The 20,643-nt window shown below is 43.7% G+C and overlaps 1 protein-coding gene across 1 annotated transcript in view; it reads right to left on the bottom strand.

Annotated features, from left to right (window-relative positions):
- Positions 1-20,643, bottom strand: part of NOL12 (nucleolar protein 12) — a 489,987-nt gene that overhangs the window by 106,475 nt on the left and 362,869 nt on the right. Inside the window, exon 5 of the mRNA XM_044073722.1 lies at positions 10,097-10,237. Coding sequence (XP_043929657.1) covers positions 10,097-10,237 — 141 coding nt within the window. The remainder of the gene's footprint in view (positions 1-10,096; positions 10,238-20,643) is intronic.

The following is a 20,643-nucleotide window of genomic DNA, read 5'->3' as shown; positions in this document are numbered from 1 at the left end:
ATCGTCCTATCATTATGCTGGAATCTGACTGTCATCAGTCTGTCTCGAATTCTGAAGACATTCCTCACTGCCTTCAGAAGTCTCTCTCTCACCAAAATTCCCACACCATTTCTAGCCTTTCCTCCTCTTGAGGAGTACACTCTGCGTAATAAGCAGAGTGGCTATGCTGCACTGCCCTTCCATCTTGTCTCTTGGGTACATAGGTGTTTACTAAGCTAACGACCACAGAGGCCTTTTTAAGCCTAGCCATGCATCACAAATCTCTGATATTCTTGATAAGTATAAGCAGGGGCTTGGGAGCTGAAACATTTACAAGCAGGAGACTGGCAGATGAACTATTTATGTAGGATGTCCGGCCCCTGTACCATCATGTCATACACTTTCAAGCTGTATCTGTATCTAGTCAGTGAACCTACGAGTGCCGCAATTCTTAGTTCATGTTTGGCAGGTTGATTGGTTTTATGTCCAGCTTTCACTCTAGAGAACTACCCCAGGTAACCAGGCTGGGCAACTGGAGACTGATCAGCCAGTAACTTGCTGACACAGGGCTGCTAGTCTTTATGCCAGACACACAATGGCCAATAGGGGCAGATATACCCCCTCCTACTGCTAACATGGGTACCAGGCATAGGTTGGAGTAGGCCAGGTCCTCAACCTATTTATCACTGGCAAATGCTCATGCCTGTTGATGACATTAGTCAACATAACCAGATCACCTAGAGCCATATTTTACATCAAGTGGCTAACCACGGCACGCAGTCAATCATCTCTTTTCTCCTATCTTAAAAATACTGCACACCACAGCAGATACCCAGAGCAGGTGTCTATATAACTCTTCCCCCTATAGGGCACCATGTTGAATTTGCATTGCTGCCTACAGTTCCATTCACTGGTGTTTTTTTTTTCCTTCGGAGGTGGAAGAGACCCCATAGAAACACAGCAAGAACAAGCAAACTTCAAACAAGCATTGGCCAGAGGTCAGGATCGAACCTTTGGATGTAAAGACCTTAACTATTATACCAACTGGTCTGAATTAAACCTTAAGCCAGACTAAGTGAATTACTCCTGTCCAACGATATCGGAGGAGGAGTAGATACACGTTTAGTTTTCTGTTTCTTTTTCACAGGAAAAATGGGATAACAGACAACAATGTTATTAATGGCAGCAGCAGTTCCCCAGAGATGAGCACAACATTATGAAAAAAACAGACAAGGCTTCATTGTTCCCTCTCCCAGGACCAAGAACAGTAGCACTCCCTTGTCCACTGAGGAGACCCCAAAAGCTGCAGAGAACATGGTTACCCTCTGGTCTATAGTGGCTGTAGGTGCTACACCAGAGGGATCCACTGTAAAAGATGAGTGGTCTGAGGTATCCCAGGTAACCCACACTGGGCAACTAATGGCCACAGCAGAATCACCCACCTGTAGCTGGGGCAAAAACAGTTAGCCTGATATGGTGGCAAAGGCAGTTTGCTTAATTTTTTTCTGTTTATGGCTGGAAAGAGGAGCAACCACGGGACCAACAATTTGCTCCACGGTCAAGCCAAAAATAGTCAGCATTTCCTAGAGATACGTGCAGCAAAACCGGTAAAAATTTAAAGTCTTTAAAAGTCACTTATTTCACAGGAAAAACTTAGTTAAAATCACTTTAAAACACTTTGCCAGCCCCAAAAAAGTAAACGATTTCTCCACAGAATTTAAACAACTTTTAAACTGGACAAAAACTACGACAGTTTAAAAGTACAATACAGTCTCAAGACAGTCCGTTAAAACACAAACTCCTAGCTTTTTAAGCCAACTATCTGTTGATCCTTGAAAGCATCACTAGGACTGTAGCGTTCAGCAGCAGGAAAGCTCTGAGGGGCTTGGTGCCCAAACATGTTGAGCTAACAGGGTGTGTGTGTGTGTGTGTGTGTCTTAATGTTGACGGTATGAATAGCTGGGTTTCAACTCTAACACTGCCTCTTCTCTAAACCCTAACCCTATACCTTACCTTCATAAAAACCTTCCCATAACACTACCACTATTCAGACGAATTTGAGGCTAATATTACGGGGGTGGGGGGAGCTTAGTGATACTATCAACAGATGAAATAATTTTCCTTTCTTTCTATCGCTTTCATTTTTGGTATTGTGCATGTTTGAAGTGTTTTTATCTGTGTTTTCAATTCAGCATTAATTTGCTTTAATACAACAGAATCGTACATATACATACTTACGTGTATACATACACATACATTTATATGGTGAGCGAGTGTTTACAAATAACACATGTACATAATATTTATAATATACAAACAGATACATGGTCAAGCCAAAAGTAAGCACTCTAGGAAAGACGCACACGTGTGTGTGTGTGTGTGTGTGTGTGTGTGTGTGTGTGTGTGTGTGTGTGTGAGTGCACGTGTACCATTAGCGTGATCAAAGGTTCATCTGAGAGACAGCATGCTTAAATCTCTTTGAAGGTAAAAATCTTGTGTGTATACAACATATATTTGCATATATATATGTATATGTGTATATATATATATATATATATATATATATATATATATATACACACACACATGCATGGATCATTGTCACTTCGTTGAATGCCCAAAATATCAAACAACTGAGCACTGAGATGTAAACAGCAAAACACAAAACATCAAAGTGTAGAATGAGATTGCACAACTGAGGGAATTGGAGAATAGGCCCCTTTCACCAATGCAGTGCGATCTTGGAGTTGATATACATAATTAGCAGGTAGTGTGGGGTGCAGGGGGCTTACCCTCTGCAAAAAAAGATATTTTTGGTTTGATATTTGTTTTGCTATTTATGACTTGCCATATAGATGTTTGATATTTTGAGCATTCAAGGAGGTGAGACAGAGCCACACACAAGTAATAAAAAAGTTATGTACTTACCATAATGTTCCATGTGAGTTGTTCATCTCGCCTTCATTCTTTACTGATGGTTTCGGAGCTCATCCCTCGACTCCGATATGGCCAATTGCAAAGCTCGAGGTCTTCAAATAGCTTGAGGCCGAGGCCAAGTCCCTATCCCATGATGCACCTGTGAATTACCTCAGATCTTGTTTGCTGCGTATACTAATACTATATGTCATTCTTACATTCCTAGATAAAAGGAAGAGAAGGTCTGAATAACCAGGATGGAACCAGCATCTGGGTCATCTATCAGCCCAGGAGGGGGTAGGAGGGAGGGATGCAAGAATGAAGGCGAGATGAACAACTCACATGGAACAACATGGTAAGTACATAACTTCTTTATGTGAAGTTGTTCGATCTTGCCATTCATTCTTTACTGATGGGTAGCGTCCCAAGCACCATCAATCTAGGGTGGCTCACGGGAGTATATTTCTCAGGACCGTGGATTCAAAGGAGGCCCTGTCCCTGGAGGCCTTGTCAACTTTGTAATGAGTGATAAAAGTATGAGGTTTTGACCAAGTGGCTGCTGAACAAATATTATCATAGGAAGTTTGGCAGAAAAGACAGATGATGTAGAAACTGCTCTGGTTGAGTGAGCTTTAATCTTGTGTTGCAAAGGTATATTTGGCAGCTTAATAGGCAAAGGTGATACAATCAGATAACCATTTAGACAGTAGTTTAAGACACTGGTCTCCCTCTCCTGGAATCTGAAAATGAAACAAAGAGCTGGTCTTCTTCTTCTTTTGGCTTTTTCTGGCTAGGGGTCGCCACAGCAGATCATCTGTCCGCTCATGACTGGCAGTGGAGTTTTACAGTGTCGAGTTGCCAGCCCGGCGCCCAACCTTCCACAGAAGGCACACACACGCTCACACCTAGGGCCAATTTAGAGTGTCCAATCCACCTACTGCATGTCTTTGGGATGTGGGAGGAAACCGGAGCACTCGGAGGCAACCCAACCGACCACAGGGAGGACATGCAGACTCTGCACAGAAGGCACCCCAGCCAAGAATCGAACCAGAGAACCTCTTGCTGTGAGGTGACAAAGCTAACCTTTGCACCACCATGGCCGCCACAAACAAAGAGCTGGTCTGATTTCCTAACATCTTTTGCTCTATCCAAACAGAATCTGAGCTGTCTGTGAACATCTAGTTTGTGCAGCATATACTCAATTGTTAGAATGACTGGGGAAGAAAACTGGCAAATCAATAACTTGGTTGAGATTGGTTTCAGTGCAAACTCTGGGCAAGAATGAGGGATTTGTTCTAAGTGATACTCTGTCAGGGTGAAATATCAAATAGGGAGGCTTGATGGACAAAGCCTGAAGCTCTGACACTCTGCGGGCAGAAGTAATAGCTACCAGAAAGATGGTCTTCCAAGACAAAAATCTGACATCACAATATGAAGCTGGCTCAAATGGTGGGAGAATTATACGTGAAAGCATAAAAGTTAGATTCCATGGAGAATAGGGAGATTTCACAGGAGGTCTCATATGAAAAGTCCCTTTGAGAAATGCTTTGGATAACTTGTGAGACATGATATTTAAACCTTCAAATCCAACATGAAAATTAGAAATTACAGCCAATTGTACCCGAACTGCTGCAGATCCTTCACTGAAGATCATAGTCAAGAATTCTAAAATGGAAGCCATAGAGGCTTGATAAGAATCAATATTATTTTTTGAGGCCCATACAGAAAATTTCTTCCATTTGCTAAGATATAGCTTTCTGGTAGAAGATTTGTGAGAGGACTAAAGAATCTGTTTTGTCTCATTGGAAAGGTTATGGAACCTGGCTATGATGGGATCTGGAGCAGCCAAGCTGTCAGCTTCAGTGACTGCAAAGAAGGATGAAAGTCCCCCGACGGGTGTGTCAGAAAGTCTGGAACAGGGTCTAGGATCCAAGGATCCTCCAAAAAATGAGGTCGAAGGAAGGGGAACCAAATCTGACGAGGCCAATGAGGGGCTATAAGAATGATGGTCCTTCTTAGGGATTTTGCTTTCTTTAGAACCTTGGGTATCAACGGGATTGGTGGAAATGCATAAAGGAGACCCGGAGGCCAATCGTGCACGAGTGCGTCCCTTGGGGCTTCTCCCGGAGGGGGAATGAGGGCAAAGTAGCTTCTGCATTTCATGTTTACGTGACTGGCAAAAAGGTCGCAGCAAGGCTGGCCCCACCTGCGGAATATCCTGTCAGCAATTTCTTTCTTGAGGGACCACTAGTGGGCAGCAAGATTGCCCTGCGCAGTTTGTTTATCTCCCCAGGATGTGCATTGCCAACAGAAAGCTCTGGGTGGAAACAGCCCACTGCCAAACTCTGAGCGCCTCTCGACAAAGGGGGCAAGTCCTGGTTCCTCCTTTTTTGTTCAAGTACCAGACCACAATCATACCCAGAGGGAGAGAGTCCTGAAAGTTCTGCAACGCCAAAAGTACTGCTCTCTTCTCCAGGACACTGATATGCAGATGTGTCTCTTGATCGGTCCATGTGCCTTGGGCAGGCTTTCCCTGAAAATGCCCCCCCACCCTATCAGGGAAGCGTCCGTGGTCACTGTGGCCGCTGGAGGGGGTAGCACAAATGGGCGTCCTATAGTGACATGAAGTGAGGTCAACCACCACTGAAGGTCCTTCTTGCAAAAATTTGTGATCATTATGGCGTGATTCATGGGGAGCTCTTGGTAAGACCATTGAGTGAACAATAGCCACTGAAGTATTCTCATGTGTCTACGAGCAAGTGGTATGGCTAGAATTGCTGTTGCCATCATGCCTAATATTTTCAGAACTTCCGATGCTGCTGCTTTGTCCTTTGATATCAGGATGCTGACATGTTGACGAAGAAGACAGACTCTTTCTATTGAAATCCTTAGAGTGGTGGTAGTGGTGTCCAATTCTGCCCCTATAAAAACAATATGCTGCAATGACAACAAGGCAGATTTTTCTGAGTTGACTGTAATGCCCAGATGATTGCAGAGTGACAGAGTGGCCTCCCTGGCCTGAACGTGTTGATGCCTGGTGGTGGCGGTAAGGAGCCAATCATCTAGGTACAGAAACACCTGGAATCCTAGACACCACAGGTGAACCGTTACCACTGCCATGCATTTGGTGTAACACTCTGGGGGCTGTAGTGAGACCAAAGGGCAGGGCTCGAAACTGATGGTGATTGGCTCACAGCCGGAAGTGCAGGTGATCCCTGGATGGTTTGGCCTTTTTATGTGGTAGCACGCATCCTTGAGATCTAGCGAGCACATCCAATTGTCTTTCCCTAAGAAGGGAAGTATAGACTGAAGCGTGACCATCAGAAACTTCACTTTCTTTACATATTGGTTCAGTCTGCTGAGGTCCAATATTGGTCTCCAGTACCCAATCTTCTTTGGAACCAAAAAGAATCTTGAGTAAGTTCAGGATCCTGTCTGGTCTGCTGGGACTGGTTGGATGCCTCTTTTTCATAGCAACGTTTGGACCTCTACTGTTGCTTGATCCCTGTAACTGGGTGGAACACCCGGGATTCGTCTTATGATTGGAGGGGGTATGGCGAATGGTATGAAGTATCCTCTGGAAATTATACTTTGTACCCAGCTGTCTTTTGTTATATTGAGCCAGGCGTCTGGATACAAAGATAAGCGACCCCCGACTGCCTCCAGATCAGGACAGTCGGGCTTCCTCTCAGGAGCGCTGGTAGGGTATCCCAGAGTGATCTCTGTCAACCTGGTGTTGCGGACCCCCTCTGCCGCAAGGGTGGCATCTTCCATTATTACCCTCTCCTCTGCCCCTGGAGGGGGGGGTTCACCACGTGTGTTCTGAACGGCTCCTCGGGCTTTTCGGAACCACATTTTTTCTCCCCTTTGACCTTTGGGATATGGTCGGGTAGGGGTGGAAAAACGAACCTCGACGGCAGAGTCTTTCCATCCTGTTCACACCTGCTTAAGGTTTCCTTCACTTTAGACCCGAAAAGGGATGAGCCATCAAAGGGAGTGTTCACGAAGGAAGACTTGAAAGGTTCCGAAGGAACACAAGCGCATCCAGGAATGTCTCCTAAGAGCAATTCCTGTACCCACTGCCCTACTTGTTCCATCAACTACATAAGATATGAGGCGCATGGACAAGTGGACAATACAATTTAGGATAGAAAGCTGGGCAGTAACTTTGTCGGAAGCTGCCGCAGCTACTGTACTCTGAAGAATATCTCCCAACTCCTTAAGGAGATCACTTTCCAACCTAGTAAAATGCGTTAAGTAGTTCAGCGAACAGACAGCAAAGGTTGCTGAACTGAACATGTGCTTCCCATATCTATCCATAATCCTGGAATCTCTGTTAGGAGGATGGATAGACGAGGAAGTCTCAGACATTTTCTTCTTGGTGGCCGCTGCCACTACCATGGCATCAACCGGAACACCTTTAGTTAAAAATGTTTTGCCAACTGGGGCTGAAATAAATTTATTAGGCCTCCTGGGGACAAGTTCCATAGAATCCGGAGACTCCCACTCCCTTCGTGAGACCAGCTGCATCAGCTCATCGAAGGGCAGAGTCACCCAAGAGGTGGAGGGCTGAGACCCGAAAGCCTTCAGGAGAACTGACTCATCCTCAGTAGGGCTTTTGGACTGCCAGTCACCCCTCTGCCTAAAGATCTCAAGTATCTCAGCGAATGAGATATCCTCAGAGGGGGGACCGTGGGCACCCTTCTGACTCATCTAAGTCCGTATCCGATGTGAGAGACTCCTGCGGGGAGTCTAGGTGCTTCTTCTTGCACAATCTCTTCCTGGGAATATCAGTAGGGGCCTCTGGTGAGGTCTAGGAAGAGCAGGGGCCACCCATTGTGGCTTCCTGAGGCTCTGGGTCTCTACGCTTGGTCAGGACTTGTGATGCAGACACAGGCACTTCTGGGGAAGAGGAGGGCAGACCCGAGGTCGAGGATGTCCTAGGAGACATGACTCTCCTCATGGCATCAAAAGCACCTCTGTTCCGATGGGAGGGAGCTGACGGATCTGAGGAAACTTTCGACACTCCTGGCACTGGGACAGTGGGCTCCGAGCCTGAGGTAGGAGTCAAGCTCATCCGAGCTGAGGCCCCGAGAGGCAAAGTCAGTTCGACTGTCCATTCCCCGGACCCGACCAGAGTGTGTCAACTCCTAGAGTCCTCGATTGGTACACAGGACGTCAGAGTACATGGAGCCGAAGACACTGGAGCAGGCGTCGGCTCAGAGGGTTCCACTAACATCAGGTCTGCCTCTTCTGGCTCTGAAGGAACAGCATGGCTCAGAGAAAAATAGTAATAGTCGGTGCAATGGTCTTCGGTTCCGAAGCCATTTGGGTCAAAGCTGATAACATTTTGGCTAATGCTGGTGCCAACAACAGCTTCTGTACCACATGATCCGAGTCCAGATCTGACAGGCTGATAGATGTTCGAGACGACCTTACCAAAGGTGGTACCGACTGGAGAATAGGACACTTTGGAGTTTGGAGACCAGTTCCAAGATAAGGGACCAGCTCCAAAAGGAACAGACTGTCAGCTCCGAAGGCAGTGGAGCCGAAGCCGATGACTTCTTCGATTTTTTTGAGTCCGAAGACTTTGAAGACTGACTGGAACCATCCTGGTCACTCAAAGCTTCCTGAAAGGAAGGCTTCAACAAGCCTCTATCGATTAGTTTCCTCTTCCTTTCCTACAGGACCCTAGAGGAGAAGGAATGACAAATGACACAATTGTCTTGCAAACGCAGAGCCCCTGCATGTCTGTAACTGACATTTTCTGGCCACACTTAGGGCACTTTTTGAATCCAGATTTGGGGTGCTTGTCTTGATCCACCATAATAAGTTAGAGATATTTACTGCCACACAAAAAACAATAGTAAATTTTCTCCAAATTGAACGGATAGCAGGTAAGCCTTAATAAAAACAGGCTGAAACACACACACACACACACACACACACACACACACACACACACACACACAATATGTGAAGTTACACAAAGCAGACTACCTAACAAGATAGCTGCTGAGAAATAACAATGTTATCTAAATAGAGTACACTGTAAATTAGACAGTAACAAAGACTGAGCCTTCTAAATACAAAAAGGCTAGACAGACCACACCACTATCTAAGAAATGTGACAAAAGGTCACAAATAGCACAGGAAGCTGAGAGAAGGAAAGGCAATAAGCTTATCTATATAAACACAGGTTTACTGAGCTAAGCCTTACATAAAAAACTCGAAGGCTAGACAGACCACATCTATAAGAACTACAACTAACTAGGCCAAAAAGACGCCAACTAGAAATATCTGAAAAAGAGTAAACGGGAAGGGAACAGCACACTAAAAGCTATAAGAGCTTTATAAACAAACCTAGCTAACCAACTACACTATCAAAAACTTTTATAGAATTTTTAATGAAAAAATGTTCTTATCTGGCCCGAGCTAATTCAGAACCTCCGATCTGTTGCAGTGGCAAACTAGATCCAAGGCAATTCACAGGTGCATCAGGGGATAGGGACTTGGCCTCGAGCTATTTGAAGACCTCGAGCTTTGCAATTGGCCGTATCGGCTCCGAACCCAACAGTAAAGAATGAACGGTGAGACTGAACAACTTCACGTTACAGGTTTGTATATATGGGGGCAGTTTCTTTGCTTAAGCATCTTTCTTAAAGACCTGTGAACTGGGTCATTTTTTTCACAGATTCGTGGTCTGCTGAATATGGAAGACCTGCAGTTACTGCTAGAACAGGGGATGGGGAATTTTAGGAGTCTACCCTATTCACCAATGTTTTGTGACCCCAGAGTTGGTAGCAGGGGATGTGTGTACACAACTTGTACATCTGTAAAAATGAAAATGGAAAAAAAAGATTTTCTTTATTTTACTGCAGATTTGACTGAATGTGTTTTTGGTGTATATTTGCCAGCAGTGTGTCACCAGTGTTCTATTTTTTAAGTTAGTAATACACTTGTGTACTTTGCATATGTTCATGACAGGCGGACACACTGGACAGAGGAACATGGCTTGAAGATATGAACAGATGTGGCCTCTCTGAGGCCAACCATGGAGTAACACCACTTGATAATTTATGGAATACAATGAAAAGGCTGACAATGAATAGATTTAGTGTCTGAGCTAATAAAAAAGTATATTTTGCTTTGACAGCAATAAGCACAAATATTGTAATTTCCTTCAGTGTGTTCCTTGTACCTTACTAGTGCCTGTGGTCAGCCATTTTGCTCCATCCAGATCTAGATCGCTAATTGTTGTCACAGTCACGGTGTGGCGAGGATGGTCATACTGAAGAGCCTCCACTTTAGAAGTTACTAGATGATCCAGTTCATCAGCTTCCTCTGAAATAAATAAATGGCAGTGAAGAATGTTAAACAAAGAAAGGTATAAATTTCATGTCGAGATTTCATTTATGACTCTATAAGGATGGACATGCTGAACCTTAGACTCCCAGCCAGGACATGGCTCTTCTACGTTATAATCCCTCTACAGAGCAAGTGCGTGTTACATCTCAGTGCTAGAGTCTACAAGTTCAAAACACTAACAAGATACTATTTAGGAGACTGTATGATTTTACTGACACCTTATGGAGCCGCGGTGGTGCAGCGGTTAGCGTTGTTGCCTCACAGCAAGAGGTTCTCCTGTTCGATTCTCGGCTGGAGCACCTTCTGTGTGGAGTCTGCATGTCCTCCCCGCAGTCGAGTGACATTTAAAGACATGCAGGTAGGTGCGTGTGTGAATGGGTGTGCCTTCCTTGAAGGATGGGCGTCGGGGCTGGCAACTCAGCACCGCAAAAATCCACTGCCAATCATGAGCGGACCGGAGTTCTGCTGTGGCGACCCCTAACTGGGAAAAGCCGAAAGACATTACTATGATTTTACTGACACCTTAAAGTTATAACCTTCTAAACACGTAGCCAGTTCTTTTTTAATACCTACAAGAATGAAAAATATAAAATCTGCAGGTGCAAATTATTCCAAACTTTATTGAGTCTTCAATGGATTTTTATTGAATTTCAGGTTTGTCTTGGGTTGCACAAAGATATGTGACCAAATTTCTAACATTTAGCTGATGTCCTCTTCTGTTAAAACCATAATTATTGGAGTTTATGGTTCTTTGTGATTTTACAACCAGGCAATAAATTACCTCTTGAAAGCCAACACTTGACTTAATACATGCCAGGCAGCTGAAATCTTTTTTCATACTTAATATACCTAAGATTTATTTAGAATAAAAAATATGGATACTTTTGAGATGACAAATGTTAGTACTAAGTAGAGATGGAGGTACTGTATTCCTCCATAGTTCTAACCAAGCTTGATCACAAGGGAAGTGAAACAGCTGCTTCTATTTAAATTATGCAATTTAATATAGGTTTCATGCTCAAGAAAAAACATTTTATGGATATCAAACATGCTTGTGTGAAGATACAGTGATAAAGAGACTATGGTTGCTAAATCATTGAAGTTGATGTGTTCAACATTTATTGATATTACATATATCCAAGTATTGTGTTCAATCCCATAATTATGGAATATCAATAAATATATTACTGACACTTCATAATGTATCCTAATCTAAAATCTCTTGGAAATATGGAAGGAAGGCAGGCCTTTACTACTACCCTTCCATTGCAAATTAAACAGAGGTCTCAGCACTGAACCTCAAGGTATCCCATTATTAATTAAAGTTTGAAAATACATCTTTGAACTTGACTATCTGAGTTCTTCCAGAGAGACATTATCTAATCATATTACAAAAATACAAGGACTGATATTTAATTTTAGCAAGTCAGTCAAAATGCCTGAGTGTGGGACAAAGTCAAATGCCTCTGACAAATAAAGTTGCTCTATGACACTTAAAATTTTGTTCACCACCAGTACTAATGGAATCTCTATACAGAGAACTCAGGTTAGAAAGATTTAACACTGTATTTGAGAGCCCATGCCATACTAAGTAGTAAGTACACGAACTGGCAATGGGTAGAAAGTTAATGAGAATCTTCACAAAACATTTGGAGATATTAAAGTAAGAGATGTAAAATTATGCATAACTTTCTTATCTCACCCCTTTATGATCTGACAACACAAACTGCAAGCACATGGAACTCAATAATTTCCAAAGGAATGCAAGATGTGTCAAGTATACTATAAACAAACACTAGGATGTTATCATATCCCATTAAATCTTATTTTGGATAGGGCACAATCAATTACTTGGGGTGTGAAGAATGAATGAAGGCCGAGTTCAAATAAGGCTCGAGCCAGAACTCTCTCCAAGATAATGTAACTTTTTCTAAATTTGAATTTAGTAATACCTTGCAGCTTGTAAACTTCCTTATCAGATCATCCCCAGACCTGAGGATCAGAATATTACTGGATTTCTTTGTAACTTTAGCCCAGAAAGAATAAAATGCCATACACTAATGGATGTAATATTACAGGCCATCTACAGTTCACGGCTATTTTTTTTAGATGATTTGTTACTATTCTTTAGCTCTGGGGCTAACTTCTTGCTTCTAGCATGCCTAAGTTTGACTGGAAATCTACAATGACTTTCCAATGTTTCTTGGGCTTATATAATCTATTTCCTACAGTACCATAAAGAAGGTGTTATACCCTTTTCACTTACATCCAGGTCTTTCCCTTGACTGCTGTGAGTCCCTTAGCTCTGGTGTACACACTTTGTTTGCCCTACCTGCTCGTACGGCACTAAAGCTGTGGAACTACCCTGTCTTATTGGCCAACAACCTTAAACCATCTTATAATTGCCATCACCCTAAACTAAGGAAATGAATCTTCTCCCGCCCTGAGCAACAGCCCCGCAAGGACAATACAAGTGAAGAAATTGTCCTACCTGCTCGTACGGCACTAAAGCTGTGGAAGGGAGGATTGTGGAGGATCCTCACGGTTAGGAGGATGGCCTAATGGTTAAGGTGTTTGCCTTACAAACACAAGGTACAGGGTTTGAGTCTCACAAGGGATACTTGGCTAGGCTTACAATGGCTCGCAAGGGCAGTTAGCCTAGTACTAACCTATGAACTACCCTGTCTTATTGGCCAACAACCTTAAACCATCTTATAATTGCAGTCTTCACCCTAAACTAAGGAAGTGAATCTTCTCCCGCCCTGAGCAACAGCCCTGCAAGGACAATGCAAGTGAAGAAAGTACGTGTTATATAACATCCGTCTGTGGAAGCAACATAGTATAAATTACTGTAGGTCTTAAAGTACATTCCACTGCTAGGGCGGCCAGCAGCCATAACCTTCATTTTTCTTCTTCTTAGCCTACCTCCTCTCCTATACCCTTGTAAGTATATTATATCCTTCCCTCCTCAAATTCCAAGGACCTGCTACCTCCCAAAAATAAACTATAGTAGCTATACAGCTTTTGGCCACTAGATGGCGCCCTTCTCCTAGATCTATCATTCTGTCTTACAACACAACTCGCAAGAATACAGTATTTCTAGCTTGTATAGTCCCACTATATCCATCTACCTTCTTACTCTGTATCAGTTAGCGACCCTCCCACTATCTCCACTATCAAGATTCTCACCTCCCATCTTCTCCACCTTCACTTACCTTAACAATCAGCTCTCTACTGATTGTTCTCTTTGGGCTCACTGCTACTGTGGCTCTTCCTCTGGTTCCTTACCTCTGTCAGTATCCCTCCACTCCCTTTTGGCTACCACAACTCTGCTTCTAACCCTATCCTCTCACCCTTTGTCCCTACTTTTTCTTATTCATTTCTCTCCTCCCTCTTATACTTGGTGGTATTAAACTCTGATGCTAAGTACTAATCGTGTCTGTACTCTCCTTACTTGCTGTGATACACTAGTCACTTCCAGTCATTACCTGACCCCGCCTAACCTCACTTCCCCCTCCTTTCCTATGACCTCACCTATCCTATAAATATAACTCTCCCTTTGTGCCATCTTTACATCCAGGTCTTTCCCTTGGCTGCTGTGCATCCCTCAGCTCCGGTGTACACACTTTGTGCAAGTTGTGACTTTTTTTACTCTTATCTGATAGATAAGCTGACTGCCTACTAAGTTGTCAGTAAAGGCATCCTCACAGTTAAAAGCGACAACTAAATCATCCCAGCATATGCTGGGGGTTATGTATCACTGTTGCCGGCTATCTGTGTTAGCATTTGCTGCACGTGTTTTTATATTTACTACCAGATAAGCATAGCGCTTTTAAATGTGTAGGTATAGTTCTGTATGCAGTTAACTAGGGGTTACGTATTACTGTTGGCGGCTATCTGTGTTAGCAATTGCTATACGTTTGCTGCACATGTTCTTAATATTTACTATCAGACAAGCATAATGCCTTAAAATGTGTAGGTAAAGTTCTGTATGTAGTTATCCTTAGAATCAGTGGTTGTCATATGTGTTTTATGCCTATTTACTGTTAAGACATGCAGCTCACTGACCAGCGTGTCTGAAAGTTTAACTTACTAATTACATGTAACAGATACGCTACCCAAAAGTGTACTGGTGTTATCAACTGCCAGTACTGACTGACTGAGCTTGGGTATTCGTAAGTAATTATTTAATGCCAAATACCCTGATATACTCGAACATTGTTTGAAAAGCATATTTATTTTATATGCAGCAACTGATTTCCTCAAACACTGTCTGAAAAGTATAAGTATAGTGTTAGGCAACAACTTATGTAACCTAGAGTGTTCCGGTGATAATAACCGTTGGTAACGGCTTACTGTTGTTGCGTGCTGCACGTGGAAGTATTTTACATCTGTAGCTACCTGTTAAAAGTTAAACTTGTTAATTTAATGAGCCGGATATCAGATTTTTAAGTAGTAATCGCCAGGTTTCAGTAACGCATTTATTGTCTAACCTTTATCCTTCACATTAGAGTGCATTTGGACCTTTACTATTAAAGCATAACTGTGGGACGCTGTACTGTTCCTTAATTATAACAGAAATGCAATATTAACACAGCGTTTTAATGATTGTGCCTCCATATATGGGGAATTCTAACTTTAAACTAATGTAAATGGTAATGTTCCTAGCTGTGTTTAACTATTTTGACTTTGCAAATGTTACAAATGTCTTCCTGGATAGATTGTCCCATGCTTAAGTAGAGCCTCGCTTCGCCTACACTCATGCTGCACACTTGCATACTAACTGCAGCTTACACTCATGCATATCAACTGTTCTGGCCAAGTTTTTAAAATCCTAGTCTTATGGCTTTATAGAATTGCTAGTTGTATCTGAAATCCATTCCCTATGTAAATGCATCTATTTAACCCATCATCTTTTATTTGAACCTAATATTTGAAGGATAGTGACCAATTATACCTTGTGTTTGTACTAGTATGTGCATTATCTTATATGTGAAGCTACCATAAAACTGTGCTTAACACCCTACTTATTTTACCTTTCTGTTTCTCTCTCCCTTTATACAACCAGTTGCCCTACCTGATCGTACAGCACTAAAGCTGTGGAACTACCCTGTCTTATTGGCCAATAACCTTAAACCATCTTATAATTGCCGTCTTCAACCTAAACTAAGGAATTGAATCTTCTCCCGCCCTGAGCACCAGCCCCACAAGGACAATACAAGTGAAGAAAGTACGTGTTATAGAACATCCGTCTGTGGAAGTAACATAGTATAAATTACTGTAGGTCTTAAAGTACACTCCACTGCTAGGGTGGCCAGCAACCATAAAGTACAATTTTGTACCTACCATAAATGTAGATGTTCGAGTGGTTATGCTGCTGCAGTCATTACACTTGGGTTATCCTGCCGTCAGGCGGTCCCGCAGTCAGCCTGAATTCCAAAGCCTTGGTCCGGCGTCGGTTGTCGTCGCTTCTTCCCAGATGTCAGTGCGGCAGGGGTATAAAAGAGGCAGCCAACACCATTTTCTTCAGTTTTTCTTGCCCCAGATGTCAGGTGCCCCAAACTAAGAAGGCAAAATAAGAAGCTTGCAAAACATACCTTAGTGCAAAACAATGGTACTAGTTGTAAGCAAATACACCATATAGACATGCATCCCAAAGGTTGAAGTACATGGAGGTATAAGAAAAGCCTTGTTAGGTAGAGGGGATGGAGGGAGGGAGGGTAACCTGGACTGCAGCAGCATAACCACTCGAAGATCTACATTTATGGTAGGTACAAAACTGTACTATGTTCATCGTGCTATGCTGCTGCAGTCATCACACTTGGGTAGAGTCCCAAAGCTATGGTTGGGTGGTAGGAGCTAAACTGGGTTAGGTGCAGCTAAGATGCCCTGCAGAACTGCAGTGGCAAACCCAGCTCTGGATTTTGAGTATAGAGGAAGGTGGTAATGCTTGGTGAAGGTGTGCACTGAACTCCAGGTAGCTGTCTCCAGAATGTCCTTTGTTGGGACTTCTCGGAGGAAGGCTGCTGAGGTTGCTGTAGCCCTGGTAGAGTGAGACCTAATACTAGCAGGCACTGCTTTCCCGTGGTGTGAGTAGCAAAAGCGGATGCAATGTGCTATCCATTTGGAGATGGTCTGTTTTGAAATAGCCTTTCCTTCTGAGCCTGGTGCATAAGATACAAGGAGTTGGTCAGATTTTCTGAAGGCCTTTGTCTTGTCCAAATAGTAACATAACTGTCTGTGAATGTCCAAAGAGTGAAGGAGTCTTTCTCCTTTATTCTGTGGGTTTGGATAAAAGGTGGGCAAGTGTATGGTCTGATTGAGAGCCACACTGGATACTACCTTTGGCATGAAGGAAGGGTTGGTGCGTAAAGATACTCTGTCCTGATGGAAAATGATGAAAGGTTCCACTGCCATAAGTGCCTGCATTTCTGAGATTCTGCGTGCTGAGGTGATAGCCAGCAGCAGGGCTGTTTTCCATGACAGGTATTGAAGCTCTGCTGAAAAGGCTGATTCAAAAGGAGGAAGTGTTAACTTTTCCAGAACAAAATTTAGATCCCAAGTTGGAGTTGATGGTTTTCTGGGGGGTCTTTTTTGCCCCTCTGAGAAATTGCCTTAGCAAAGGATGAGAGAAAATGGGAGGAACCGTATCATATTGAGCTGAAATGGCTGAAGCATGGATCTTTATGGATGAGAAAGAAAGGCCTTTGTGTAGCTGTAGCATCTCATTTAGATATTGGAGTATGTGCGGAATATTTGGAATGCCAGGATTTAGGCTTCTGGCCTGGCTCCATACACAAAATCTTTTCCATTTGTCTGAGTAAGTTTTTTTGGTGCTGGGCCTCCTGGCCTCCAAAATGACATTCTGGACGTCCTTTGAGAGAAGTGTTGTTTGATAATTTAAGGTATTTTCCATGTAGCTAGATTTAAGGTCCTTAGTTGACTGTGAAGGATCTGATAGTTTTGTTGGGTTAACAGCAGAGGGAATTGAGGTAAGATCCATGGAGGGCTGCGAGTCAAGTTTCGTAGTAGTGGGTACCAGTGTCGACGTGGCCAGTCCGGAGCAATGAGGATCATCTGTGGTCTCTCTGATCTGGCTTTCAGTAATACATGGGTCAGTAGAGGCAGGGGTGGGAAGGTGCAGACTGACAATGCTGTCCAACTGAATGATAGGGCATCCACTTTCCAGGCCAGGGGATAAGTCCTTGTGCAAAATTTTTGTAGCTGGCAATTGTTGGTTGAGGCAAACAGATCTATGTCTGGTGGTCCCCACCTTTGAGTTACCATTGAGAATACTTGTGGGTGTAGTCTCCACTCGTGAGGGTCTGTCAAATTTCTGCTTAATTTGTCTGCCAAAATGTTTTCTTTTCCTGGCAAGAATTGTGCTTGCAGTTGTACTAGGTAATTTAATGCTGTGTTCCACAAGTCCATTGCCTGTCTGCATAGTGGGTAGGAGTGTGTTCCTCCTTGTTTGTTTATGTACCACATAACTGTGGTGTTGTCCGTCCTTATTAGAAGTTGTCCTGGATACAAGAGGTCCTTGAAGGCTGTTAGTGCATTTTTTACAGCTAGCATCTCCTTTTGATTGATGTGTAGTTGCCTTTGGTTTGCAGACCATTTGCCCTGTATGCATTGTCCTGCCATGTGTGCACCCCAGGCGTAGTCTGATGAATCTGTTGTCAAGGTTTGGTTTGCTGGAGGTGAGGCAAAAGGAAGGCCCTTGTTTGCTTGGCATGCTTGAGCCCACCATAGAAACTCTTTCTGAAGGCAGGGAATGAGAGTTATACTTGCTTCGAGGCTGTGTCTGTGTTGGGACCATACACTTTTTAGGTACCATTGTAGTTTTCTCATATGCAGCCTTGCATATGCAATTAGTTGAATGCAGGATGCCATGTACCCCAATGCCTGCAGGAATTTCCTTGCAGTGAGCTGGGTAGAAGTTGCCATCTTTTTGAAGTACTGAGCCAGTTATTTTTGCTTGTCTGGCGTGAGGTAAGCCATCTGGGCCTTTGTATTCAAGCTGGCACCCAGGAAAATTATTTCTTGTGAGGGTATTAGTTTTGACTTCTTTTTGTTTACTGTGTACCCTAGGCAACTTAGCAACTGTGTTACAAATGCCAGATGCTGTAGTAGGATGTCTTTGCTGTCCGCTTGGATCAGGCAGTCGTCCAGATATGGATAAAATTGTATTCCACGCTGTCTGCAGTATGCAATTACTGACGCCAGGCATTTTGTGAATACTCTGGGCGCAGTAGATAAGCCAAAGGGCAATGCAGAGAATTGATAATGCATTGTGCCTGCCAAAAATCTGAGGTATCTTCTGCAATCTTGTCTGATAGGGACATGCAGGTATGCCTCTTGGAGGTCCAACATTACCAGCCAAGACTCCTTGCCCAGCATGGGAAGAAGCTGCTGTAGTGTGAGCATTTTGAATTTGGGAATGTCCAGGTACGTGTTTAGAATTGAAAGGTCTAAGATGGGTCTCCAGGCTTTGTCCTTTCTTGGTACTAGAAACAGTCTTGAATAAAATCTTTGACCTTGCTCTTTTGCAGGAACCCTTTGAATTGCTTTCATGTTCATGAGAGCTGAAATTTGCTTTTGTGCCTCTGCCCACTGGTTTGTTGGCAGATTTGGCATGCCTCTCATCCGTGGTAAAGTGTGAAAATGAAATCTGTAGCCTTGGGTAATAATATCCAGAACCCATTTGTCCTTTGTTATGATGTGCCAATTTTCTGGAAAAAGAGCCAGTTTTCCTCCTACAGGTCCTGCCTGGGCAATTTTGCTTGGCAGGCGAAGAAGGGTTGAGATCTGTCGTCTCCCCCTCTTTGAGTTGTTGTTTGCCATTGTCTAAGCCTGAAGGTACCTTGTGCCTGGTCTCTGCGTCTGTACCTGCCCCTTTGGGGTCTGTCTGAAGCAGGAAAAGACCAGTTTTTTGATGGCCAGTTTCTGCTGAAGCGAAGAGGTTGTACCTGTAAAAAATCTTTAACTGTTTGCATTGATTTTGCCTTTTCTTCCATCTTCTTTAAAACTTCCTCTGCTTTGACACCAAATAACGCATCCTTTTGCAGTGGAGCATCCAGTAACTTTGCTTTGACATGTTCTGGTAAGGTCTGCTCTTTTAGCCAAGCATGTCTACGTATTACAGACCCTGTGACTGCTGCTCTACATGAGGCCTCCAAAGAATCAAAACCACACTGCAAGGTATGTTTTCCCACTTGTTCTGCTGCATGCAACAAATCTTGCATCCCTTTGAAATCTAGTTGATCTGTTTGAGGGGTCATTTTCTGTTTTAACTGAGTAAGCAAGTACTGCTGGTATTTAATCATGTGGAATTGGCAGTTTAATGCCCTCATGGCCAAAGTGGCAGAGGTATACACTTTTTCCCCCCATCTTTCTAATGTCCTGGAATCTCTTTCCGCAGGTAGTGGATTCTTGGCAGTAGAGGCCTTAACCCCTTTGGGACCCTGGGAAATGGTTTCTGGGTCTGCAGCAGGGCTTTTATATAAAAACTTGTGAGAGTCAGGGACTCGATAGTATCTGTCTGGTTTAGGTGGTGCTGGAGGTAAGGAATCTGGATTTAGACTGGATTCAGTGTAGACATCATCCAAAATGTCTAAAACAGGAGGAATGGCTAGGGGTCTATGCTGAGGTAGAAGAAGAAACTCACAGAGTCTTTTCTTGGAGTCAGAGTAATCTTGTCCTTCCCAGTGGAAATGCTCTCTCATGGTGTGCAGGGTTTCACCAAAAGAGAAGTCTTCAGGGGGGGGGGGGGATAGACTCCTCAGCATCTGAGTCTTCATAGAGAGGGAAGGGGTAATCCTGTTCCTCAGAGTCTGCTGAGGAAATGGATTCCTGGTCAGAAGGAGGTAAATCTTCCTCCAGTCTAGGCCTTTTGTCAGGAGGGGGCTGGGAACCTCTGATAAGGGTAATCAGGTCCTCCGCCACTTTGAGCATCTGTTTTTTAGGCATACGGGCCTGTGTGGGAGTCTGTGGACTCGGTTTCTTAACCTTTGGAAGCTTAGCGTATGACTTAACGGAGAGAGTCGTCAGTTTAAAGATGCCTTCTGAGACCAAAGGCCTGTCCATAGTCTCCGGAGCGCCGCCAGGGCTGGCATCCGTGAGTTAAGGAGGAACCGGCTCCAGTGGCCCAGTAGATTCTGACTGAGAGGTAGTCGTATTTTCTAAATCTGCGGTAGTCAGGGGCTGCGTAGGCGCCTCACTGAATACCGGAGATCCAGCGGGCAGGCCAAACCCAGACCTCGGTATCTGGTCTAGGTTGCCTGTCTTTGTCCTTGCGTTTTTTAAACATAGCGGTTGTCGGAGGTTCCGATGACATAATGTAGTTGAATTTTCTGCCAAAATAATGTTGGGCGGTATCAG

This window comes from Protopterus annectens, chromosome 1.part0, assembly GCF_019279795.1.
Source record: "Protopterus annectens isolate FY-2018-M chromosome 1.part0, PAN1.0, whole genome shotgun sequence".
Classification (NCBI taxonomy): domain Eukaryota; kingdom Metazoa; phylum Chordata; order Ceratodontiformes; family Protopteridae; genus Protopterus; species Protopterus annectens.
The sequence above is the reverse complement of the archived record's forward strand: the minus strand, read 5'-3'. Positions and strand labels throughout refer to the sequence as shown.